This window comes from Pristis pectinata, chromosome 11 (genome assembly GCF_009764475.1).
Source record: "Pristis pectinata isolate sPriPec2 chromosome 11, sPriPec2.1.pri, whole genome shotgun sequence".
Lineage (NCBI taxonomy): Eukaryota > Metazoa > Chordata > Chondrichthyes > Rhinopristiformes > Pristidae > Pristis > Pristis pectinata.
In genome coordinates, this window is record NC_067415.1 from 43,830,924 (window position 1) to 43,848,757 (window position 17,834).

Sequence of the window (17,834 nt, forward strand, 5' to 3'; positions counted from 1 at the left end):
GGTGATGGAGGAACAGAAAATAATACCCTCTCAAATTCTGCACCAGAAAAATCTGGCTATTTGCTATAATTGGGATTCTAGGCCTGCTATTCAGAAGGGGGGGAAAAAAAGTAACTGCTTCCTTTGAACAAAAATTTGCTTTAATTTATGATTGTTTAAAAAATCCTTACAAATCATTTAAAGGCATAGACATTTAAGCTCTATTAAAATCCATCTATGACAACTTTGAAAGAAGATGAAGCTTGTCAAGAGCATTTGGGGTGGTGGGGGGGGTGCAGTTTAAAAGGGAGGTATAGCCTATTCATCTTTCAGATCTTCCTGCCTGGCTTGAGCGTGTGGAGAGCCAGAACCATCCAACATGCTCCCCAGTAAAGTGCGAACTTGCAGAGACCTCAGGTGGCAATTCCAAGCAATGCACATGTTCTAACAGGCCTACTCTGTTTTTATTTCCCAGTTTTGTTGAAATGCCCATTTAATTTCTGCCACTATATTGAAATATTTGGTTTGTTTGGCACAATTTCTAGTGTGCCATAAATGGGACACTTTTATGCAAAAGAACAATCTACAGATGCTTTCATTATGAACAACCAAGTTTTACCTAATACAAATGAAAGACGATGATGCTAGATTCTAGCATCTGCAGTCCTTTGTTTCTGTAGTTTTACATAATACACTCTGGTTCTCATAACAACCCATTTTTTTTACTCCTTGAGAGATTTATAGAGGGAATGCATCAAGTAGTCATTGGCACTATGGCAAAGATGATGATTCTCAGCAGGTAGTCCACCTTGACAAAATTATTAGGTACACAGCGTTTATTCCATATACTATTTAGACTAATTACTGTGTATGAAAATCAAGTAATCAGACTAGTTTAACTTATTAATATATTCAGAATTATGAGAGCACAAAGCTCCAGTATTGTTTAGTATGATGAAACATCTACATTAATTCAGGCAATCATGTTGCTTCTTTCTCTATGCCTTTATGGTTTATTTGCAAGTGGCAAAGTCACCTACATTCAAACATAAAAGTATTGCATCTGGTTATTTCCATTGTGCCATTGACCAAATCATGCATTTTAGTTTCAATCCTCCAAATTAATTCATAGCAAGGATGTTGAGAACATGGAGAAATTCTGCTGTCAAAGTTGGAAAAATTGTATAATGCAAGAAACAATGACAAGCTTGATTGCATGTTAGAGAGGAATGGATAATTAAGCAAAAGAGAAAGGCGACACTTACCCATTTATTTCATCTCTCTGACGCTCCTCTGGAAGAACATTAACCACACTTAAACCAAGTTTCAATTTGATTAGTTTGATCATGCATTTTTAAAATTCGAAGTACAACTGTTTTTTTAAAGTAGCTTTTATGCAGCAACTTTAGTTAACACATAATGAACCAAATGCAAAAAAAAAATTCTACTTGTAGTTTCACTCAACTAGCATCATAATTCATTTACTAGACACCATGGCCAAATGCATTTGTTGCTTAATACTGCTTTTCAATCATGAAGTTTGAAAGGCAAAGGATCTCAATTGAGCAACCTGTGAAACTTGCTCATGTGGACCTTATGGAAATCATTTGGGAAAGTAAATAAAATATTTTATAACCATGTACTGTAACCCAGTTACTGGTGGAAGTATCAAATGGAGGGAAAACACTTCAAGAGAACTGCCAAAGAATAACTATTTTCCTCCTTGCCCCATTAAGTATACACTGCTTTGAGACAGATTGCAAACTAATGCGTTATTCATAGTCTTGGCCAGGAGTAGATTAATAATGCATGCCTGCTCTATCCTGCTCTAAGATCTATCTAACCCTTCCCTCCCACATCGCCCTCCATTTCTCTATCATTCATGTGCCTGAGTCTCTTCAATGTCCCTAATGTATCTGCGCCCACAACCTCTGCCAGCAGTGCATTCCACGCACCCACCACTCTTTGTAAAAAAAATACTTACCTCTGACATCCCCCTTACACCTTCCTCCAATCACCTTAAAACTATGCCTCCTCGTGTTACCCATTTTCATCCTGGGAAAAAGTCTCTGACCTCCACTCGATCTTGCCTCTTATCATCTTGTACACCTCTATCAAGTTACCTCTCATCCTCCTCCTCTCCAAAGAGAAAAGCCCTAGCTCACTCAACCTATCCTCATAAGACAAGCTCTTCAATCCAGCCAGCATCCTGGTAAATATTCTCTGCACCTTCTCTAAAGCTTCCACATGCTTCCTATAATGAGGTGACTAGAACTGAACATAATACTCCAAGAGTGGTCTAACCAGAGTTCTACAGAGCTGCAACATTACCTCGTGGCTCTTGAACTCAATACCCTGACTAATAAAGGCCAACACACCATACGCTTTCTTAAGAAGATGCATACAAAAGTCAACTGGTCAACCAGCCATTCGTGTCCATTTATAATCTGTTGTCATTAGCAACGAGGATATGGATCCTCCCCAACTTATATACAGCCTGGATATACAGACATGCGTTTGGAAGACTGGCAGAGTGGACTTGCCAGCTGCTGTGAGCCTGCAGGTATCATCTGCCGTCTCAGACCTCTGTTCGCTGCCACACTTTTGACTTGCCAACTGTTCAGGTTACGAACAATTCACAGGAAAAGAACCCTGCCGTAACTTGGGGAGGACCTGTAATTCAAAACAAAGTACTGGAAGTAATCAGGTCAGACCACATCTGTAGGAAGAGAAACAGTTAACAGTTTAAGTCAAAACTTTTTGTCAGAACTGGGAAGGAGGAAAGAAACTTGCTCCATGGAGGGTGGGGTAGCAGGGAGTTTCTGATAGGGTAAAACCAGGATGACTATGGGGATAAACTGCAAACAAGGTTATCTGGTCAATGAGTGAATGGGAGCAGTTAGAGTGAGAACATAGATGAAAGAATGTAGGGGTTGTGAAATGCAGAGGAGGAACATGCCTGGCAGGTCAGGCTGGTCATGTCCTCTATTTCCAGAGGAAAAAAAAGCTGAGCTGATATCACAGATGGACAACTGATACACACAGATAAATCAAGTTACCTTAAGTTCTAGAATTCACAGATGGATAGGATAGTTAAGAAAGCTTATGGGGTGTTAGCTTTCATAAGTCAAGGGATCAAGTTTAAGAGCCACGAGGTAATGATGCAGCTCCACAAAACTCTGGTTAGACCACACTTAGAGTACTGTGTCCAGTTCTGGTCGCCTCATTATAGGAAGGATGTGGAAGCATTGGAAAGGGTGCAGAGGAGATTTACCAGGATGCTGCCTGGATTGGAGAGCATGTCTTATGAGGAAAGACTAAGGGAACTAGGTCTTTATTCTTTGGAGAGGAGGATGAGAGGAGACATGATAGAGGTGTACAAAATATTGAGAGGAATAGATAGAGTGGACAGCCAGCACCTCTTTCCCAGGTGCTCAAGAGGGCATGGTTTTAAAGTAATGGGTGTGAAGTTCAAGGGAGATATCAGAGGAAGGTTTTTTTCACCCAGAAAAAACCCATGTGTTTGGGGCATGGAATGTGCTACCTAGGGCGGTGGTGGAGACAAGTACATTAGTCAAATTCAAGAGATTACTAGATAAGCATATGGAGGAATTTAAAATAGAGGGATATGTGGGAGGAAGGGGTTAGATAGTCTTAGGTGAGGTTTAAAGGTCGGCACAACCTGGTGGGCCGAAGGGCCTGTATTGTGCTGTACTGTTCTATGTTCAACATTTGAGTCCAGAAGCTGCAAAGTGCCCAGACAGGAAATGAGGTGCTTTTCAAGCTTGCCTTAGGCTTCACTGTACCAGTACAGGAGGCCACAGCCTGATAGGTCAGAGTGGGAGTGGGATGGAGAATTAAAGTGGTGGGCAACCAGAAGCTCAGGGGTGCCCCTGTGGACTGAAAGCAGATGTTCTGCAAAGTGGTCACCCGGTCTGTGTTTGGTTTCTCCATTGTACAGGAGGCCACATTGTGAACAATGGATGGAATACACAACATTGGAAGTGCAAGTGAATCGCTGCTTCATCTGGAAAGACTGTTTGGGTTCCCAGATGGTGGGAAGGGAAGAGGTCAAAGGGCAAGTGATGCACTACCTGTGGGTGCAAGGGAAGAAGGGGGCTGGTTGGTGGGAATGGAAGAAAGGACCAGGCAGTTACAAAGGGAATAGTCCCTGCAAAGTACTGAAAAGGGGAAAGTATTTGGCAGTGGAATCTCTGAAGGTGGCAGAAATTCCAGAGAATGATCTGTTGAATGCAGAGGCTGTTGGGGTGAGGACCAGGGGAAGCCTATGTTCTATATCCTTGTTCTATCCCAGAGAGTATCAGCAGAGGCATGGGGAAATAAATGAGATTCAGTCAAAGGCTTTGTTAACAGTGGTAACAATGGAAAGTCACGGTTCAAGGAGGAAGATGACATTTCAGAGGCACCTACATGGAAAATCTCAACACTGGAGCAAATACAATGGAGATGGAGGAACTAGGAGAATGGAATAGAGTCCTTACAGAAGATAGGGTGGGATGAAAGGAAAACAAAATAGCTGTGGGAGTTGTTAGTAGCTAACCTATCTCCTGAGATGATCCAAAAGAGGAAGGCAAAAAAAAAAAAATCAGAGATTGACCGTATGAAGGTGAAGTTTTTATTCTTCCCCTCTGGACCTGGATGATACGCTTAGATACCTGCAAGACAAGTCTTTCTGCTCAACAATTCTTAATTGCACTCTTAACTGCTGCCATTCATTCATTGACCAGATAACCGTGTTCACAGCTAATTCCAATGGTCACCTTGGTTTTACCATATCAGAGACATCCCTCTTCTCCCTGCAGCTTAATGAGCTTCTTCACACTGCTTTCCAGTTCTGATGAGAGTTCTTTGACCCAAAATATTAACTGCTTCTCTTCCAATAGATGTGGCCTGAACTGCTGAGCACTTCCAGCATTTTCTGTTTTTATTTCACATTTCCAATAGCTGCAGTTTTTTAAAAATATTCACAATAATGACAATTGTCTAGAAACTGACTATTTGCATATCATTAGTGATGTGCAATGGTGGGGAGAGAATAACTGTTTCTTATCTTAAGAGGGAGGAGCATGGATTGAACATAACAACACAAAATAGCTCTTCAGCCCCTTGAGCCTAGTTTGCCATTCTGTGAGATCATGCCTGGCCTGGGCCTTGACTACATTTACCCACCTTTGCTCCATATTGTTGATTGTTATCTGACAAATACACAAAAATCTGAGTGCTTAAGATTTAAATTGACCCAGCATCCATAGCTTTTTGGGAGAAGAGAATGTCAGATTACCACTATATGCATGTCAAAAATTGCTTCTTAATTTCACATACAAGTGGTTTAGTTCACGTTCTAAATTCTTGTTCTGGGGTTCCTCACAGAAAATAATTTATTTTCCCTTTTGAATCCTTTTATCATGTAAAAATCTACTGTTTAGATCACTCTTCAATAATCTGTCTAAAGAGGAGGAAAAAAAAATACCAAATTTTTTGCAACTTAATTTCAGTTTACTCAAAGTTCTGTAGCTGGTTGAAGAGTGTGTACTGAACTCCTTCAAGGTATCTCTCCTGAATGTACGTGCCTAATGCAAAATGTAGCCCTCCAGGAAGTAATGTGACCAGGGCTCATAAAAGCTGGATCACAACTTCTGCCTATAACCCGAGGAGATGGTGAACAATCTTTGTACCTTGATAGCATATGGCGATGAGTACACTTAAAATCCTTTGCATCTTCAATTTAATCTTTCACCATAAACATTTTAACTTAATAAAATGGAAATAAGCAAGAAACTTTCACCTGGCGCGATTCATGCAACACAAAGTGAGACGTTGTTATTGAAAGTCAGCCATTTCACACCCAGAACAAGTTCCTTGGGAAAATATCGTAGGCCCCACTGATGTCAGCTAATACATCAAAATTGCGGAGGGGAAGATGTTCATCAATGATTGTGCAGCAGTCAGCTCCATTTGCAACTCAAGTTGTGAGGAAATTTGTGCCACGTGTGGCAAAACCTGGACAACTTCCAGGCTTGTCCTGATATACCAAGTGCTGGACCATCACCAAAGAATCAAATCTCTTCACCAAGGCAGTCAATTGAAGTTTCATTTTTCATTACTAATCTGATGTAGAACTTTGTTAAATATCTACTGCATGTCCCAATGGAGAATATTTATAGACACCATCCTTTTCACATTTCCTCAAAATATTCAAAATCAATCAGATGCAAACTACCCTGTTGGAAGTTCATAACCTGATAGGGGCCCTTGAGCAAAATTACTGAGATCACTAGATTAAAGAACGCATCTTTGTACAACAGATTGACAATTTTAAGAGAACAATTATTTTAAAGCAAAAGGTTCACTGTAAATTACTTCTTCTCTGTCTAAACATCCTACACAGTCAGTCAATATCACCCAATCTATGACTATACTTTTTCTGATAAATAACAGGGTGATTAAAATGATTAAAAAGGGATTCCACTACAAATAGATAAAAACTTAGAAATTATCATTATCGGTGACTACTGTTAACAAATCCTGTGTGGCCTCTATTATTTCCTTGAAAAAGACAAAACTTAAGATCTTTACAAATGAACATGAATATAATTTCTGAACACACAGCCCTTCTAATATTGTAAAAGATTGAGATGACATGACAGCTTACCTATAACAGCTTAATTCTTTTATTAAATAATGCAGAGTTGTTATATCCATGCACAGGATCTTTTGTAATCAAGATGATGTAACTTGGACCTAGCTGGTAACAAAATTTCAGTGAAAGCTGCTCTTTATTTGAAAATCCACCAATTTTCTCCTACATACATATTATCTTTTAAACAAAATATATTCTGCAAAGACAATGCAGCAAAATTTTGCTAAGTTCATGTACTGAATTGCCTTAAGCTCAAACTACCCTTCACACCACTGATGTGGACAGAATTTATGTTATATACAATGAAGCACCGATCAACAGTGCTTTACTGTGTTACTTTTCAACTTGCTTTACTTTTAAAAAAAAATCTACACAGAAACTATTCCCTCATATCCAACTATGTGTAAACAAATCTTCTCAGAACCAGTGAAGACACCATATGTGGACATTTAAACAAATTTTTCTAGTGTTCTGAGATCTCCAAATGATTTGGAGTCCATTGGAGGTAGAGGATCTTTGTGAACTGAAGGCAATTCCTTACATTCTAGGAAAGGCAGCATCAAACTTGGATGTAAAATAATGATACACTGAGCATGGAGCAATAAAAATGGCCTTCCCATTTATGCTAATGCCAAAATACAAATGCCGTGCTTTGCATGTCAATAACTGTTCCCTCGCAAACTCCTAGGCACAGAATTAACTACATTGATTAATACATTATTCATTCTAAATCCCATATAAACTCAAGATTTTGGTTCTGCCTACAAATAATTGTACTAGGAATAAGTAAACTGATTTGTAGAATAATTAGTGCTTCATCTTTCAATTAACTGTATTTTTCATTCAAACTCATGTTTTCATCCAATTGATGAATCATGCACATCTATATTAATCCTCACAGGAAGCATCTGATGCAATATTGTTACTTAATCTGACAGTCATAAATAAATATAGTACACAAGGAATGTCTACTGCAAAACTTGAATAAAGTGTAAAATTATGAATTAATAATTTTAGCATGATTGTGAAAAAAAACTGTTGAACAGGTTTACATAATTTACTGCTGCTTTTCAAAGAACACCTCACCAATTCCTGATAATTTACATTCCAGCAGTTGTTTCATATAGTTGTAGATCCTACTTGTTCTTCAAGCCACCATTTCTAAATTAAGAGGTTTTACTCAACATGGGAACAAAACGTTGTACTGTGGAGTATAATTGGTTGCACCAATTAAAATCCTGATTGAATCAGTCATCACTCCATCAAAAGCCCTTCCCTCTGCTGCTGAAGTTTGTCCATCAACATTTGCTTTCTAGTAAATGTCCCATCTTGATCATTCTGACATCCTGTTTTACTTCCTTACTGAGGTCATCCTTATGGAAGATAGTTTCACAACAGCGAGTATTTTGCATGAAGAATAAAAATTTGCTGCTTAGCACTCATCTTCTCAGAATCTATCCATTTGATACCACTACATAAATTGCATCTGAAAATGAAAAACAAAATGGAAAACAGCTCATTATTTTCAGGTAATTATTAGGCAAACTTTCTCCTGCAGTTCAGAAATTTTGTATTATTGTTTACTTATAAAGTGAAGTACAGTTCATCCCAAAAGTACAACTCACAAAATATTTTTTTCCCATTGCAACTCAATTTAAATTCAAATTATTTTGATCCAATTATCAACACCGACCAGTGTAGATGAGAGTTCTTTTGGCATTTTGTGAAACAAGGGAATGAAAGGAACTACAATACACCCAACATAAGAATACAAGCAAGATCATCAGTTTTTTTTTCCCCACAAAACAAAGTTTGACCAACATTACATGGTCATGCTGTTTGATTGATTGTCCAAGATCGCAGTGATAAACTGAGTAATAGTGACACCATTATTATATCAGTAGTGAACATTATGTGCATTTCAAAACAATTTTTGCACTATTTTGTGGTGCATTTGAAGCTTTTTCAGGTGACAGTAAATTAACCTACATTGTGGAAATTTAAACACAGATACATGTTTAAACTGGCCAACAGGACCTAGTTCTGACTGAAGTGGTTGCCAAGGTATGAACTCCATGAAAGAAATGTTATGTGCTAATCTGTACATGCACTATTCACAAAAGTAAATCAACATTACATATAGCCACAAAGCACAATTACACCACAATATCCATGCAATAACATTACTGGCAGGATAATTAAATATTTCAGCAAACTTTAACAGCAATGCTGATGTAGCAGCCTCATTGATAGTTTTAGAGACCATTCTGACAACTGCCGAATGTAGCATACACAAACATACATATCACACCATGAATACCTTGTCTGTTCTACAAGAAGTCCTTGAGAGAGAGCTCTGCAAACGGATCCTTTCCAGGAGCTCTAGGAGGACTTTGACTAGAAGGACTCGAGGCTGTAGATAACTAGTTCAGAAAGTGAAGAAAGTGAAAGCAGAAAATGCGAAGAAAAGAACACAGGAAATCAATGATAGCAATGCCAAAACTCATTGCCATTTTAGGAATGACAGCAAGATTTTTCAAGGAATCAATTTTTGTGCCAGCATACTTCAAGTTTTAACAAAATAGTGTTTAAGGGCTTCAGCAGAATTGACTTCTCAATAAAATTGTTTATAATTTAAACTGAGGTAATGACACAGGAATGGCTAGCTTTTATTAATCAAAATACTGTCGCAATACACCATTCTAAGTGTTATTTCCTGATAAAACTTGACCAAACAAGAAATGACAGATTCTTACAATTTAGCATTTGAATGCCTGAAAGATATATTTGAGGCGTACATAATTTACTTTTCTAAAAATAAGATTAAGAGGGGGTATTTACAAAACATGTTAATATCAGGAAAATCATCAGATGAATCATGGGATTCATCTCCTTATATGGAGGGACGATGGGGAAACAAAATTTGAACTGATAGACTGGAGTTACAGATCATCTGTTGCCCACCTTCCTGAATGGAAAATGCTGCAGCTGGTCCAGAAGGAAGAAAAGCAGGTAGAAAAGTTATGTGGAACATCCTCAGCAAATGCAAATGATCATCTGTTGATTCTTTTCACAAATAATAAAATCTACTTTGTTGAATTGTAGCTTTAAAGGGAACAGAAAAACCTGTACTTGCACAGCGTCTTTAACAAGCCATCAAACAGTTTCACAGAAGTGTATGGAAACAAAAACAGCAAAAGGCAAATTAATAGGAATAATTGAAGGGGGAAGGGGGGAAGAGGGGGGCAGGATTCAGCAACCAACAGACTGAGACGGTGTTAAAAATGAGCTAATGTCACAAAGGAGAAAATGGACAGTCATTGTGATAGAGAATATGGAATGCAAGGGAACAGATTGTGGGGCGAGGCGGAATTGGTAGCAAATGTATGGAATCCATGTAGGAAGCCAAAAATTATGGCTCCGGTCTTCTAATTGTTTAACTGAAGGTGGGAGGGACAGCAGCTAAAAGTGGCTGTTCTGTGCTTCAGAGATAGTAGCACAGGAGAATTAACTATTTGCAACATGGGACTTGCAAGGGAAGCTGAATAATTAAATTTACTGGGAACTGAAACAGGCAAGGTTTATTGAAAGCAAAGTACCACAGGTGCTGGAATTCTGAAATAAAAAAAAATCAGAATTCACTGAACTCAAACATTGACTGTTTTTTCCTCTGCAGATGCTACCTGCCCTGCTGCGTATCCCCAGCATTTCCTATTTTTACTATAGACATGTTATTCACGTAGAGTCAAAGACAAAGCAAATAAAATGGTTATACTGAAATTAAACCTTCAGTTGATTTCTTCTCAGAATTGAAGAAAACATTTTTCAAGCACTTAGTTTGTTCTTGGCACATTTAGCAGACTGGATAAGATAATGGGCAGTACAAACTATCCATGGTACATGAAGAGAAATAATTCTATGAACTATGTGATAATTTTTAAGTTCATTTTGTATTATATTATTCATTAGGGAAAAGGTTGTGCCAAAGAAACATTTGCAATCCTATTTCTGGAAAGCTCTAGGGAAAACTCATACCTATAATTACTGTTGCTACATCTTCCATACATGAGAACTCTACATCATTGGTCCATTATCAATTCCCTGATTCACGATTGAGGGATGAATTTTACACATTTAACCTACCAATTCAAATTTTGCCAAACAGACAAACCCTCAGGAGGTTCTACATTCTGTCCATATAATTCATTATTGTCATATGCACTGCATTTTAAAAGTGCATATTATGAATGGTGTCACATTACTTTAAATTTCTAGCAAAATTGTGGGAAGAATCTGTAACTCAGCAACAACCACGTAATCACATTATTGCGAAAGACCACTTAATATAAAACCTTTTATGCTAATTACAACCCAAATCTCATTATGCTGGTTAAAATACAATTCAATTTTTAAACAAAATAATGATGAATTGTTATAAAATCACAGAATGGGCTTATTTTATGTTTTTGTAAAACACAATACTGCTTTATTTGGAATAACATCTCAATTCATGGCCAGGCTAAGATTTTGAATAAATTTATCCTCACACTTGTATGCTTTATAACTTTCAACAAAGCTGAAGTGAGACCAAACTGTTCTGACATTCTTGCATGGGACTGTGTGGGACTTTACTTCAAAGTAAGCCAAAATATATCACAATTAATTTCCAAATCACATAGTACTGGTACATAACTTTGTAACTCAAACTCAAGAAAGCATTCCACTAACCTGTAGATGAGAAACAAACAGCCCATTCAGGCAACAGAAAATAAGTTCAACCCTGAAACATATTTTACATAATGTCTACCTATCCAAACCAGCAGCGTTTGCATTTGAACAACCTATATGGAGCAATTTGGGAATCTGAGTGAGGGGGTTGGAAGACTAATTTAGATCATCCCAAAAGCAAGCACAGAATTCAATAAACAACTAACTTGCATTGAGTGATCACAAGGCAGGCAGCTGCATAATTTAGTGGTGTGGAATTATATTTCCTTCATCATCCATCTATCAATAGTGCAGTTCATCCTAATTTGATGTATTACCAGAGGGCCAATATCATCAGTGGCTGATCTCAGTTAAGGTTACTCACATTGCTTAGACCTTACCTGCACCCCTTCGAAAACAGGAGAATGTCAACTTATAGAAGACCCCACCAGAAACATTCAAAAGGCAGCGGAAGCCGAAGTCACAGCAGCCACTGCCATAAGCTGAGCCCAGTAAACTTGAACATTATGCTGCAACTTCAGTGATCTTGCACAATTGATTATTGCCTGCGACTCCATCTTCAAACATCATATCCCAACATTACTAGCCTGATACACCCAATCAATCGCCTACCAGCATTTTATCATTCAGGATCCATGGCTAATATCTATCTTAAAATTCCATTACGTCACACTTGTGTACAATGCTCCCCATTTTGGGGGTGTGAATTTTAGGAAAACACATTTCTTGAAAAATTCCCAGTCTTATAAACTGCTTTTTACTCCACATGACAAAAAGCAGGTCACTTTGCAACCAGTGAACAATACGAGATAACCTGCTGTTCAGAATACAAGGTTTGCAAGGCAAAGCTTGAAACCAGTCTCCTTACCTATTGTCCATGATTAGTGAAGGTCTTTTCTGCACTGATGATGCAGCGGGAATGTACACACCAAGAAATAATCCTTTCTCCCTTTAGATATCCAAGAATTGAAACTCAGATAATCCAGGTTGAAATATTGTCATTAACAATGAAAACACAGTCACTTGATTCCTCATACTCAGTAATCAGCTCAGACACTGATATGCTTTGTTAATGAGAGCTATAGAATGGAGATGTATCATGAGGGGTACAAATACTCTGCCACCAGGGCAGCAGGTAGGATAATCCATTCAGAAGGGCACCTGTAAAATCGTTTACCACAGAAAACTCATGTGCACGTTACAGAGGAAGATGCAATGAAATGACCGGTGCATTGGGGAACCTATCAGAAAGCCCAAGTTCAATGTCTAGAACCATGGAAGAATCCAGCACCAAAGTAGCATTGGACCTTGTGCAGAGCTTGGCTCCCATCTTTCTAGGATAGGAGGGGTAGTCAACTCCACGATGGTTGATGTTACAGTTTCAATTTAGCATAAGCAGTAAGTATCCAACAGAGGGCTGCCATGCAAGGCTAGTCACGCAACACGAGGGCAGCCTTGCTATTTTCATGTTGTTAACATTACATGAGATTCATAGCATTCCAGCAATTTTGCACTCCAACTAATTAAGAGAATTTCCAAAACTCTCGCCCAAGGTAGCAACAACTATGAATTCCATTGATCGTGAACCTCCTGTCTTCTCTCAGAAAAGAGCATTCATCCTTCAAAAACTGACATTTTGTATGTGCCTTTGCAGTTGCCTGTCAGCTAGCTGCTGCTCCATGTCAGAATGTGCGGACTGCAGAATGGCTTTTAGACCAAAGCTACTCAAGATAGTCTCCACAACATTCTGTTGTCTTCTTCACTGGGAGTTAGCAGTCTTCCACAAACCATGTTGCAACCGCTGTGGTAACAATCCATTGAAACAGAGGAGCAGCAGTGGTAGTTCATCTGGCCCTTGTAGCCTGCACTCAGCATCATGGTTGATCTTGCATCTCAATACCATATTCCCACTCTCCCTCCATACCCTTTGATACCTTTTGTGCCCTGCTCTCATTCTTCAAAACGCTAGTAAATACAGGCCTAGCCTCCACATACAATAGTAATAGCATCCCAGGAATTAATCCAGTGAACCTCCAGTACACTGTTGAAGCACAGAAAGACAGGCACTTAAAGAATGCACAAGGGCAATTGCTTGACTTTTGTTTGGAATACAACACAAATGACATTTAGATGTTTTGCTTACAATGCTTATTTTGTGTTCTCTTATTTATGTATGTGGCTATACAATCACTGTGATCTTCAGTAAATAAAAGATAAAGAGTGAGACCAGAGGTGATGGGGAAATTTAGATTGTTATTATTGCAGCACAGTCATGGACAACACAAGAGTAAAGGGTCATCTTGTTTTGTCTCCTCCACGAAGGTTGCGAACTGTGTACCAGGGATCATGACAGCATGGTAGCATTTTCCACAATGTAGCAGGGCTCCAGAAGCACTTTTATGGCATGCAATCATATTTTGTGCAGCAGCACTGTTTCAGTTTATGTTTTGTAAACAGACCAGAATCAGCAATGCTTCCAGAAGATAGCCCAGGAACCACGATTTGGTTTCCTGCTGGAGCTTAAATGCAGCTGGCATGGTGGACTGCTGCAAAATCAAGACATCACTGCTGCCAAGTCACCAGGTACTGAACTGCACAATTTGGTTGCCACCAGAGAAGTGTTGTTTTGCCTTGCTGAGAGACTGTAGCTGTGGAAGCTGATTTTGGTGAGAATCCCCTTATTGGTGCGCAGAGGCCTGACATGTAAACTTCTGAGTTTTGAGTACGAAAATTAACCCCTGAACACCTTGCATAGATATAGCCTCCATTCAAACATCTGCCTTGTACTCCATTCTCTTTCCAGTTTGTCCTGCTCTGCATGCCCTCTGCTCACACTCCCAATCAAGCTTTTATTGCAAGGGGAATGCTGACTCATACATTCAAGTGGAAGCAACTGATTTGCGCAGAGCTGAAAGGTCAGCAAGATGTCCTTTGGCATTTACTCTGTGAAATATGCAATTTGAAACATCCATGGAATATACCCAACACTTGCAGAATAAATCACAAAGAGCAGAGAATAAAATGCAACCAAACTCCAAATAGTGCATAGAGACAGAACAGACGGCAGATGCTGTAATCTGGAGCAAAAAACAGACTGCAGGAGGAACTCAGCAGGGCAAGAGGCATCTGTGGAGACAAAGGGATAGTCAATGTTTTGGGTCAAGACCCTGCATCCAGAACATCAACACCTCCTTTCTCCTCCCAGTTGGTGCTTGACCACTGAATTCTTCTAGCAGTTTGATTTTTTCTCCTTGCTCCAGATTACAGCATCTACAGTTTCTCATCTCCACAAAATAAATTTAGTTCAGTCTCTTCTTGTCAATGTAAGACTGGGCAATCTAATATTAGCCAAGAAACAGAAACTTCATAATGTATAATACAAGACCATTACCAGGACACATCTCGCACCAAAAACAAAATACAGACTTTATATTATCAGATCTTAAATGCAATTTTCAGACTCCACTAATTTGTTAATAAAGGTCATGTATAACTGTAAATAAAGTGTTCAATTGATGGTGTGTAATGAAAAACCTCACAGCATCCAGGAAGCAATAGGGTTGCTTGACTCAAAAGGGGGAAAAGAAAATAAACCCATGATTTCTACTGCCAGATGTTCTCATAAAACAGGACAGGAACAGGCCCTTCAGCCCATGATGTCTGAGCCAAACATGATGCCAAATTAAGCTTATCCCTCATGCCTGCACAATCCAGATCAGTCCATTCCTGCATATTCGTGTGCCATATAAAACACCACTATTGGATCTACTTCCACCACTATCCCTGGCAGCCCATTCCAGGCACCTGTCACTCTCTGCAAATAAACTTGCCATGCACATCTCCTTTAAACTACCCCCTCTCACCTTAAAGCTATGCCCTCTGGTATTTGGCATTCCTACCCTGAGAAAAATATTCTGACAGTTTACCCCATCTATACCTCTCATAATCTTATAAACTTCTATGAAGTCTCCCATCAGCCTCTGAAAATATCACAATACTTATGTGACTATTCTTGAAATTGCTCTTTACTTCATTTTTGTCTACCCTTACGTCTACACTGTGCAACTTCTACGTGAAAAAGACTGTACAAGTAACTGGGGAGTTGATGTATTTCGGGTGATAGCAAAACGGAATAAAAGGAAAGCAGTTAGGTTAAAAAAAAACTTAAATACGCATAAGACTTCTCCAATAAACTGCTTGAAAAGTTAAGTGACAGTTACTGCAGTACATTAATACCTTGTTCCATTGCAAAAGAAACAAGATACAAGTTTCCAATATCAGGCATTCTATAGGAAATGCAAGGGTCAGAATTTAGCTCCATCAATGCTGTTTTCACACATCCAACAGGCATCTGGAGACATCAATTACATACTGAAGCATAGCCAACTTACTCAAAAACAGTCAAAGGAAATCAGAAATAAACATTCCATAGCTGCAAGACAACAACCAGGAAAATGTCTAAAAAGTGTCAATAGAAATAAGAGCAGAAACTTATCAGTCCCGTCCATCAAAAACATCTAGTTTTATCCATCTTCACATCCACACCCCTGCCTTATGAATAATACAATGGCTAAAGATTTGTGATGACAAAATTGCACCTTTCTATTTTAATGGGGGAAACTTGACAGCCAGATCATGTTAAGTTAATCATGAAAAACCAATACAAGTGACCCCTGCATTACAGCTGTTCAGGTAATGGAAATTCGCCCTTACAGAATTCTCAAATTATTACCCAAAAATTTGAGATACGGAGTAAAATTTGCTCTCATGGAACTCGTGAGAAAAACAAACATTTTTTTCCACCTCACATTTCTTGATGCATGCGCAGATAATGCTGTTTCACATTACAGAAAATAACATTATGGGGAGTTTTCTAGGAATGCAACAACCGAATGTGGGAGTCTCCTGTAGGTGCTATTAGCCTTGTCAAGGAGTAAAGCAGACAGAATATTCATGGTAAAGTGTAAAAGGTTTGGAGTACAACATGCCATGACTTGGAGCGAGTCAAAAATTCACAATTGGAAAATTGCAGATAGTCTCCACTCCACCAGACCCACTCTCCAGTCCTGGCCTCGGCACCACCACTCCCCAACTTCCTGAAACATGCATACTTCGTTCCAACACGTGGAAGCATGACTTTTTACCTCCATCCCCTCAACTGCATTTTAGAAAGTGCCAAGTACAAAGACTATGCATATTACACAATAAAAATTGAAGCATTCAAATGGCCATTGGTTATTTGTTTACATGGCAAAGCATATAGGATACTCAGATAAAATTCAGAATCCTACAAAATGAAAGTGAAATTGAGATCTCTTCAGTTACTGTTAACCATTGACAAATTATGAAGAAATATTCTTAAAATATGACCAATACAACATGCAGTTTTGTAACTGACTTCAAATTGTCAACTCAGTCACATTATAAATAAAAGCAGCAGAACTTTGCCATACAAGTGCTTCCACTGCTACCTCAAAGTCACTGACAAATTCAAAGTGCAACACTATAGCATTCTAAACAAAATATTGGAAAAAATTTCTTTACATCTGTTCAATCTTTGTAAAATTTCAAATGGTATCACCATTATTTAACAGGTAAATAAATAGTCAAATATATCAGTCTGCTAGAACAACTTTTAAAAAAAATGCACAAAAATAAAATACCTGGGCACCAGGTACAGAGCTGAAGGGGTTAGAAGGTCTCATGACTGGCTGAGTGTACATCATCGTTGGTTGTGTCATCAAAGGCATAGTTCCCATTGGAGGTGGCTAGAGAAGTAAACACCACAAAAATTACACCTCCTACAAACGGATTATAAGATTACAGGTGATCCCTGCATTACGGCCATTCAGGTAATGGAAATGAGCCCTTACAGAATTCACAAATCACTACCCAAAAATATATGTAATACAATTCACTCCCAAGAATTTGTGTGAAAAAAAACTAAGTAAGTGTTTTTTTTAAAATCAACTTGAATTCCTTGAAGCACATACAGATGATGCAGCTTCGTGTTATGGAAAATCGCGATACAAACCACTTTCAGCGAACACTATTTCCCTGAAATGCAGGTCTTGCTTGAACTTAGAGCAGTGTTTAAGTTTTACACTGCTTAGTTTAATTACAAAATATACAAAGTACACCAAATATTTTAGCAGATTCAAAGAATGGTTTCCAATCGTTAAAAGTAATCACCCTGTACTATTTTGTTGAATATTGAAGGAAATGACATCCCACTGATTTTCTCAGGAAATAATAAGGATCTTCAAAGAAAGGATATGTACAAGCAAATTCTTATATATAATGAGAAAAGTTTAATGACTCGATTATGATAGTAAAAGACATAGGTTCCACCTGAAAATATTGCCCTTTTATAACAGGTAGGAATACTTTGGTAATACAATGATCACTGTAAAGCTTTTGGCCAACACAGATGAATAGAGGAACCACCAACATTTGAGAACTGAAA

The 17,834-nt window shown here is 38.5% G+C and overlaps 1 protein-coding gene across 35 annotated transcripts in view; it reads right to left on the bottom strand.

Moving 5' to 3' along the window:
- Nucleotides 1–6,655: 6,655 nt before the first annotated feature.
- picalma (phosphatidylinositol binding clathrin assembly protein a) overlaps nt 6,656–17,834 on the bottom strand; it is a 120,558-nt gene continuing 109,379 nt past the window's right edge. For 28 of the 35 annotated variants that reach the window (XM_052025599.1, XM_052025596.1, XM_052025597.1 and 25 more), the window contains 3 exons: nt 17,032–17,136; nt 8,961–9,063; nt 6,656–8,126 (listed from right to left, as the gene is read on the bottom strand). In XM_052025599.1, the coding sequence (XP_051881559.1) occupies nt 8,971–9,063; nt 17,032–17,136 (198 nt within the window). In that variant the 3' untranslated portion in view covers nt 6,656–8,126; nt 8,961–8,970. The remainder of the gene's footprint in view (nt 8,127–8,960; nt 9,064–17,031; nt 17,137–17,834) is intronic. The other 7 variants (XM_052025606.1, XM_052025605.1, XM_052025602.1 and 4 more) reach the window with 1 other exon arrangement.